Consider the following 10054-nt stretch of genomic DNA (forward strand, 5'->3'; position numbering starts at 1 on the left):
TCCTAAATGCGATCTGACAATCCCGCTTCGGAGGACTAAATTCGTTTGCTTTCGAATCGAGCGAACTGCATCAGCAGGAATCGGTGTAAGGAAAAAAGGGGGGAGGGGGGTTAGGTAAGATAAGTGAATACTGCTGGTACTGCTGCGACCAAAGGATCAAAAACAAACAGGCAATGTAAAATATACATTCGCTTGTCAAACAGGACGTAATGAAATTTTCAGTGGAAGCAATCTGCTCTTGTCAAGTTCACCTATCAGGCAACGTTTATTTCTAATAACAATTATTAATTTCTGCAAATACATAGTTTAATGTTTAAAACTAATCTGGAATCTATATATTTTGTTATTTTTTTTCAATCGTCGTAATCGCAAAAAACTATGATATAAAATCTTTTGCCTTTTTGCTACAGTTTGTCGTTCTCTCCAATGTTTCAATTGTAAGAAAGATAGAAACTTTTTACATCAAATTGTTTTGTAGAGAAGAACTAAAATATAAATCATATGCTTGACTTATGAACTTTATGAAGATGTTTGTTTAATTTTTTTTTAACTTACTTTTAAACTATATTTTCATACTGCAGTTCATCAACGAAATCAAATATCTTTTATGGGAATGTTGAGAACAATCGATTCAAGTCTTTTTCGTAATTCAATCGTTTATTTTATGAAATAATAAAGAATAGCGTTTCATTATGCTACCATAACATAGTACAAGTATAATCGTTTAATTAGATAAACCTGTCATTTTGCAGTAGCTGCGGGGCAAAAGTTATTCGATTGTAAAATGTCCTTAAATCAAGCGAATTCGCCTTCTTTCCCGACCCCTATGTGGAAAGGTAACGGCGAGCAATCCTATGGAATTACCCCCAAAACAATCAGTGACAAAATTAAGAGGTGAAGTACAATCCTGGAACCTTTATGTATATTGGTTCGTGGATAAACCCGGACAAGCAGAGCTAGTTTGCACATGGTGTGTGCGCGCGCGAGAGCTCGATTGTAACACAAAAGAAGGAAGAAAGGGCGAAATAAAAAAAAAACACAGAAGAGCTACGGCAGCATCATCACCGTTCGGCAGCTTCTCGGGGGCAGGAGCTGGAAGCACATAGCAGCATACGGCAGCAACATAAAAGCGACGAGGATCATCCGCACACACAACCAGCGAAAAGGGATACAATACAGGGAAAATAGGTTGCCGGCCTACAAGTGAGCAGCGGCGTGAGTGAAAACACTGTTGCCATTTCGGTCACACTGACTGTGTAATAGCGTTTTTCACACTCCACCGGCAGTGGCGACGGAGTAGGAGAGTAGGACGCAACATAAAAGCTGCCATTGGACGGAGTGCAAACCGGTGGCCCCGAGCAGCAGCATACAGTGGGCGTCAACGTTTACCCCCACCATTCTGTGACTGGCTGATGCTGCTCGTTTCGCTCACTGAAGAAGGTGTGTGTGGATCTCTCTCGCGCTCACAGGTTTATTGGTACCCGTCAGGGCGAGCTTCTCTCCCTAGTGCTCTCCTCCGCGGTTGTGCTCTTTTTCTATGCACAGAAGTGACTTCCCTGGAAGTTTCGTTAGTAGCAAATCAGTTTGTACCGACAACTTGTTGTCTAAACATCTAGTTTCAAAGTCATACCAAAAATAGAATCGACGGCTTTTGTGTAGCGATTCGAAAAATTGTGCGATCGTTTTTTTTTGTTTCATTAACAAAGTATCGATCGTAACCCAGGGCTTTGCTGTGTGTGCGTGTACTTTTATATACGTAGGATACTGTGTGTATAGCCGGGATTCCTTGCGTTTGGAGAAAGGATAATGTGCAAAGGATATCGAACAGCAGCTTTAGTTATGCTACAGCTTCGGAACGGTGAGCAGTGCTTCCGTTGAAATTGTGCTTCGAGCTAGCAAATAAAACATTATACAAAAGGACAAAAGGTTATCAGTTGTTGGCAGACAAGTGTGTGATACTTTGTGAATGAACTTTAGTACCGTACCAGCGGTTTAGTTATCAACTTGTGGCCTAATTGTTTTGGCAGAAGTTCTAAGATGTCTATTAATTCGTCGTCATCCAGCTGCAGTGATATCAGTATTGAGGAGTTAAAAGCTAGATCACCAGGTAATTGTCTTTAAAATTTCGAATGATATTTGACAACTGTTATTGGTGTACCGTGTGTGACATTCAACTAAAAGTACGTTTCGTTTGTTTTTGTTTATCCATCCAGATTTTCCAACGGAAATCCTAGCATCAATCAAACTTGAACCACGATCGACGGTGTCGCCTATTTTAACCCCTCCTCATACGCCAACCGAGGACAGTATTAGTGCAGTGTCTGTCGGGATTACATCTCGACACTATTTCGACATGGAGCAAAACCGGTCTCCCTCACAGCACCATCACATGCCGCACCCTCTTCATCACCATCACCATCATCCGCAACATCCCCACCAGGAAATCCCGAGTACCTTCATTTCGCAACAAACCAACGGACAATCGCACACGATGGAAGCTTTCCTCTACCACCAGCAGCAACAACAGCAACAACAACAGCACCAACAACAACAACAGCAACAGCAGCAACATCAACAGGCACAACAGCACCGCCTATGGCTCCAAACACAAGCAGCGGCCGCCGCTCAACAGCACCTCCACCGAACCGGTTATCCTTTGCCCGGTTACGCCCAGCTTCCTGCTGTTGCGGCTCACCACTCGCACGCTCTGATGCAGCAGTGGATTCGTAATGCTGCCATCTATCAGCAGCACTTCCAGCACCAAGGTTACCCGGCGGACCTCACCCGCATCCCGAGTCTCGGGCGGCCCGTCAACCCGCTGGGACCAATGAAAGTCACTGGTAGTGGCAGCTCTCGTCCCAAGAAGCAATTCATCTGCAAGTTCTGTCATCGCCACTTTACGAAGTCCTACAATTTGCTGATCCACGAGCGTACCCACACCGACGAACGACCGTATTCATGTGATATATGCGGTAAGGCTTTCCGTCGGCAGGATCATCTCCGAGACCACCGATACATTCACTCCAAAGAAAAACCTTTCAAGTGCTCCGACTGCGGGAAAGGGTTCTGTCAGTCACGGACCCTCGCAGTGCACAAAGTAACGCACTTGGAAGAAGCTCCTCACAAGTGTACTATCTGCAATAAGACCTTCAATCAGCGTGCCAATCTCAAGACGCATATGCAAAGCCACGAACCGGTGCTGGATCTGTCGCAAAAATCCACCTCTTCTACTCCAGAGAAGGAAATCATCGTCGACGAAGACATTGATGATGACGAAGAAGATGGAATTGATCTGCACGGAACACCAATCCACGTTACGCTACCCAAGAAGTCACTCGGGTTTTCTATCGACGAAATTATGCAGCGGTAATTTGGGCCCATAGAACGGCCCGTTTGTTCCATCTTCACGCAGAGATGTTCCTTAGTTTAGTCAGTGATCACGCGGGTGAGGAGATGATGCAGCAAGGCAGGTAGAGGCGTACGCGCGGAAACAGTTGATTCCTTTGTTTGTTGATTTTGTATTAGTTATTTTAATCACAGAATATGTCATTTATGCATTGTTTGTTACGGCATTAGCTGAAACTGGGAAAGGCACAAGAATGGGGTTCCAAAGCGGATGAAAGATAATAGGCCGAGGAGAGCAAGTAATTTATATGACCTAGAAGTGGGAAAAGGTTCGACAAAAACAGCCAAAGATAAGAGAAATTGCTTGGTTTTTATCCCCGCAATAACAGTACACTGCTCATACCGTTTACCGGCATGTGCTATTCAATTTGCTAGCCGGCCCATCGAAGCCAACGAACATTTCTTTAAAGACTGATATTGCTTTTATTTATGAATGCGCATATTAAGTTAGAGGTACGCTCAGAATCGTATGGAAGCAGAGACACACAAACATTACAAAAAACACTGTTCAACCAAATCTTTAGCTGATGGAATCGTTATGACTCACAAGTAGCTGTTAATGGAAAGTATTGTAAACTGATCTCAGCCAAAACTTAATTATTGTTTAAGCAACATTTGTACAGAGTAGATGTTAAGTGATGAAATATATTTTATGTTGTAAACTTAAGACCCGTCAAGACGTAAATTATTACTACTACAGATATGTACCTAAATAATAAACCATAGAAAATTTCAAAGCTCATACATTGCGTTCGTTATTTTGTATTTTTTGGATATCACATCACTCTTATGAAAAATAGTTTTTGTCTTTCAGTTTCGGATTGTTTTTAATATATTTGATTATGTTATTGATTTTCTCGGCTTTTGTTATCTGATCATTATTACTAAGATAGCTTCGAAAATTATGTTTCTAAGTTAGATAAGATTAAGCAGATACGTAAATTTACTGGAATGTATAGGTTTTGCCATATTTTCGTTTTTCTTGGTTGCATAACTCACGGAGTTTAACCGCCATTTTATTTTCAGTGTACGGCCCAATAGATGGCGATACCTTCACAAAAAATGCTTGCACTAAAACAACATCGTTGTCAAACGGCTGAATTTTAATTACGAATGAAATTTTTTTCAAAATTTTTCATTTGGACGGAACTAAATGTGAATCTAACCCCTCATTTGGCTCTTTATAATCAGTTATAAATCTACGTGTATGTCACCGCGGTGCTTGTGCTCTCGTAGCAATTTCTAACGTTTTCTTATCAGCTACTGTCGGAATGCATGACCGCCTTAATAACCACCGTAGCTGATTCGAGTCGCACTTGCATGGCATATGTTTATCAACAAAGCAAATGATGCCGCTGCTGGCTGCGATGATCAAATGCGAAAAAAAAAACAACATACACACACGCCGGCATCTATACGACATGCTGACAGGGACGAGCTGATAGCAGGACCGACTACTGTATTGCTTTCGCAATTCCGATTGATGGTTTTTATCACTGAAAAAAAAAATGCGGCAAGGTTTAATTATGCAGACCTTGATTAATTTTTGATTATAATGGCGGAATTAAGCTTTTATTGTTGCTTTGTACGCAGTACGAGGGAAGAGAATAGTACACAGTAAGAAAAATTTATGTCAATTCGCATGTAATGAATTGTCCCCATCGCTTATGATCGAAAATTCAAAAACATTCCATGCAAATTTAAATGGCATTGCACATAATTTTCAAACCAAATCGCAGTTTACGTCAGAAGCAACTGAAATTCAAATGAGAAAATATTTTGCGTGGTGTGTAATATTCATTTTTTTACTGTGTATTTGTTTCAAGGTTTAAGTTATACAGATTTATTCCTATTTGGTACATTGATCTGGCCAAGTCAATTTTGAATTTGAATTTAATTTTATTATATTTGGAAAAAAAGGTGAACCTTGTTTCATGGTTAAAAAACTGGAGCACATTACTTCAGATAATACATTAGAAGAAACCAGAAATTGAGTAATTAAAATAAAATGTGCTAAAAAAACTAAAAAAATAACTGCTAAAAAAATAACTTTTGAATGAATAACGATAACGAGATATAAGATTCGAATATCTTAAAAAAATGTTGGTATGAACAGTTATTGGTACATTGCTTCATGTGGTCAGTTTTTCAAGCCCAGGATAGACAGAACCAATGGTGCAGCCTTCCTAGATTTCGCAGAAGATCTTTCGTTTAAAATGACTATTGCTGGAATTGATTATATTGGTTCTGGAATCTAAGAAAACGAAGGAGAATGGTGAATGTTATATACATACCCAGACTCGTGTGGCACGAATAAGATTAAACGAACATGTTCCTCTATTAAAACCTATCGTATTAGTAACACTTAGGACTAATTGTGTTTGTGAATTTTTGCATGCTTTAATGTGAAGATTTTGCATGCTTATAAAACGATTGCCTATTGGACTTTTGGGTGGATTTTTGATATAGCCACTATTCCAAGTATTTTAACTTAGAAACTCAGAGTTATAGGGAACTGATGATGCCTTGTAAACAAAATTTAAACAGTAAACAGTTTTTTTTATTTTAATAAAGCAAATAAAAGTTAATTCTTTTCTTAATCTTTTAGTTTTTCAAAGCTGCTATTAGAAAACTTTTAGTAGGCATTACAGGGTGGAGAAATAGAAAACAAATTGTCACTTAAAAGTTAAAATGCTTTAATTTTTATAGTTTCAATATTTTGAAAAATTGAATTTCAATAATTTCATATAAATATATTTCATATAAATTCTAAATGTAACGAATGTTTTTGAGATATTTCGGAATAAGGTTCAGAAAATTTCAGCCTTTTCTGTGAGTTATTCGCAACTATATTCATAGAAATGTATGAGCAATATAACTCAATTTATTTTTCGGCGTCAAAAAGTTTGGTTGAATAATTCAAAGTAATCGTCCTCTAGATGATTCAAATGAAGAAAGTAAAACTCCGTTAACGTTAACGTAACCATAAGTTCTGGATTATTCCTCCAATGTTTTTTTTTGTCAAAGAATGAACATATTATACATTCTGATGAATCTATGTTTGATGCTGGAAAACCACTCGTTTTTCTTCAAATAATTTAGCATGAATTCGATCAACTGTAATAATCTGTTTATTATGCTCCTAGAAATTATGTTTGCTTACCAAAAAAATGTAAATCAACAGCGAAACGCTAAAGACGCTGTTTGAATTTGCGTTCTGCGATAAAAACTTTGCAAACCTTCAAAAGCTTATTGTGTAAAAAAGTGTTTAATAGAAAAAATATAAAATTAGTAAAAACCAATGTTAATTTCTACTACAAATCAAGAAAAAATAAAAAGAAAGAAGCTCAGTGTATTTTCGGGAATTCGGTTTTAGAAACTTAACCGAGGTGTTGAATGAACGAGTTTAATTTTCGTTTGTCCCCTCTTAAATATATCCCGTTTAAACCGTATTTTTTGGTAATTCCGCGCATGTTCTGTTATCCGTGTAAGTTTTGAAATCCACGTTAAAAATCGCAGGAATATCGTGAACCCGACGAGAGAACAACCCGTGTAAAAGTGTAAAAAGCGACTTTAGATTTTTTTAAATAGGTACTCAGTATCTTATAAGTATTAACATATTTGTCTTTTTCTGGCAGTTTTTAAGATAAGATTATTCCCATCGTAGGGTGATGTATCATGATTGGACCAATTCGGACAATTTTCAAGGTACATCGTTTCTTATGTCACATTTTCACCATTAATATTACATGCAGTCTCACCTCAATATAAGGCCATCTCGATATAACGTAACTCGATATAACGTATTTTTTACCTAGATATAACGTAACTTTTCAAAATTTCATAAAATTAAAGTACAAAGTGTTTTGTGACTGCTTATTTTTCTCTACGAAAATTAGGTCATAAAACAGGTTTATATATACTGCTAGCTGAAGGAAATAAGTTTTTGCGCACCTTTGAGTAACCATCAAGAATTTTGCATCAATGAAAAAAATTCTTTTTCGTGCTTCGATATAACGTTACTTGATATAACGTAACGAAAACAAAAAAAGTTGCCTTATATTGAGGTAAGACTGTAATCATACATAAAAAACCCGAACTAATCCACCTAGCGGTGAGACCAAGCCTTCCGCATCGGTTCTCAATCGCACTTTTCGGTCTGTTGAAACAGATTTAACAAAAACTTCAAATTTTAGAAAAAAATACATTTTGATAATTTCTGCTGGATTCATAGTTTACTCTGAATAATAAAGTTGGGTATCCAACAGCACAATTATACTGAACATTTTAAACTAAACAGTCACACGCATACGAACATATATTCACACATACAAACATGTACAGATTCACACACACACACATGCAAAATACATTTCAAGAAATATGTTTTTAATATTTTAGGCGAATTTCTTTTTACGATTGTAATTCAATCAAAACGTCACTGGGTTTTCCAGGAACCGGGATGATGCTTAGAGGTCGGGAATCAACTTCAGATTTCATTTTGAAATCGATGTTTTATTTCAAGAAAATCGATGTTGTGTTGCAAGAAATTGGACGTAGCATTTTTTAAATTAGCTTATGATAATAATGTAGGAAAATAAAAGAAATGATTCCTAATTTCGATCATCTTAATTCCGTGCAACGCCGAGAACGATTTGTTATTTTCACATTTTGGTACAAACGGATAAAATACAGTCAGATTACAGTGTAATTGGATAGTGTACTATATGGTAGCTAGACCTTCCTTTTGAGACTAGTTTTGTGAAAACCGGTCCAAACATCCCTTAGTAAAGTGAGTGAATTTAAGCAGTCTTTGGAATATGTTTTTCTTCAAAACGTAATTTCACATTTTCATACATAGTGGACAAAGTTACAGTCTAATTACAATAAAATTCAGTAGAGTCTTATGAGGCAACTAGACCTTCCATACAACACAGTCATCGCTAAGAAAAATGAGTGAGTTTTTAACAGCCTCCGGAGACGTTTCTTTAATAATTTTTTCGACACCAGTTTTGTAAAAATTGGTTGCGTAGTTTTTGCAATGAAATTCAATAGCATCCTATGCGGCCACCAGACCTTTCATTTGCAACTGATTTCGTGAAAATTGGTTTATCCATCTCTGAGTAAAGTGAGTGAGTTTAATCTGTCTTTGGAATATGTTTCTTTTTATAACGTGATTCCACATGTTTTTAAATAAAGAACAAAGTTACAGTCCGATTATAATGAAATTCAATAGCAACCTATGGGGCAACTGGACCTTTCATTTTACACTCATTTTATTTAAAATTGGTTCAGCCGTCTCTGAGAAAAATGAGTGAGTTTAAACAGCCTCTGGATAACTTTTCTTTACATAACTTCTAAACCATATGTAAATTTATAAGAGAAAGGTTTTGGAGACAGCCCGTTCGTTTGACACCAGTTTTATTACAATCGGTTGTGTGGTTTCCGAGATAATGATGTTTCGTGATTTTTACATTTTGATACTTAACCTCTATACTAAAAATCCGATTATAATGAAACTCAATAGCAACCTATGGGGCATTTAGACCCTTCATTTGCAATTAATTTCATGGAAACCGGTTCAGCCATCTTAGAGAAAAGTCACACACATACACACATACATACATATATACATACAGAAAATGCCCAATTCGTCGAGCTGAGTCGAAAGGTATTGTGATCACTTTTATACCTTTGGTTTTGCCAGTGATTGCCATACCTTTTTAAGAGAAAGGCAAAAATACTATATGTTTAGTTCACAGAAAAAATAATTTATAGCAAATCCGACGAAAATTCATTTAAATATATCGTTTTCTTTGATCATAGAATTTCTTGGATGGTGTTTGATATAGCGTTGCACCGAATAATAGGGCTGGGAAAAAGGTTTTTTGTGGAAAGTACCGAATTTTCAGTTTACAGAATAATGGTTTTAACTTGAGCTTGTCTAGGGTAAGTCACATTAAGTCATGAATAATTTGGTTTTATATTTTTTTTATCTTTTCATCATGTTTCGTTGAATATTCAGCCGTCTGTTCAGCCGGATATTCAACAGAACATGATGATTAAATGAGAAAAAATAGAAACCAAATTACTCATGAATTAAAGTGGATTACCCTAGACAAAGTCTAGTTTGAATCATTATTCGATAATCCGAACATTCGGTAATTTTCAAAAATAACTTTTTCCCAGCCCTATTATTTGGCGAATCTCTAGTTTGATATTTCTGAATGTTTTTCGTGATTCTCAAAATATTTTCGAACATATTTCATATTATTTTGAAAACGTTATGAATTGTATTTGAGATGTTAATACGGCAAGTTTGCTTATTCAATTTCTGGGTGTTTTTTTCGGTTGCTGTTTCGTTTTGCCGAGAAATGAATGTTAGCCAATATTCACGGTGAATAGTGGTCCCCGTGGTTCTGTGGTTAACGATGTCGATCGGCTAGCTCTCCCACACAGTTGTGACATCGGCTTCGATTTCCGATCAGTTCGAGGATCTTTTCGAGCTTGAAATTTTCTCGACTCAGCACTGGGACACGGTGTAACGTTGTACTTATCTTGACCGCATGAAAAAAAGTACATTGTTATTACAATATTGAGTAATAATAATAATATTCCTGTGAGTAAATGGATGTTAATTGACAAAGTG

The 10054-nt window shown here is 36.9% G+C and overlaps 1 protein-coding gene across 1 annotated transcript; it reads left to right on the top strand.

The window, feature by feature from the left end:
* The first annotated feature begins 1556 nt into the window (after positions 1–1556).
* LOC129730347 (protein odd-skipped) lies at positions 1557–4121 on the top strand. The gene is made up of 2 exons (XM_055689626.1): positions 1557–2107; positions 2214–4121. The coding sequence occupies exons 1-2, from the start codon at positions 2038–2040 to the stop codon at positions 3368–3370; spliced, it is 1227 nt and encodes a 408-aa protein (XP_055545601.1). The 5' UTR covers positions 1557–2037; the 3' UTR covers positions 3371–4121.
* The last annotated feature ends 5933 nt before the right edge of the window (positions 4122–10054 follow it).

This window comes from Wyeomyia smithii, chromosome 3 (assembly GCF_029784165.1).
Source record: "Wyeomyia smithii strain HCP4-BCI-WySm-NY-G18 chromosome 3, ASM2978416v1, whole genome shotgun sequence".
NCBI lineage: Eukaryota > Metazoa > Arthropoda > Insecta > Diptera > Culicidae > Wyeomyia > Wyeomyia smithii.

What these genes read in the sequence shown, in the direction of transcription:
- LOC129730347 (XM_055689626.1), top strand. Translation starts at nt 2,038, where the DNA reads ATGTCTATTAATTCGTCGTCATCCAGCTGCAGTGATATCAGTATTGAG. An exon ending in GTTAAAAGCTAGATCACCAG is followed by an intron (nt 2,108 to 2,213) that starts GTAATTGTCTTT and finishes TTATCCATCCAG; the next exon opens with ATTTTCCAACGGAAATCCTA.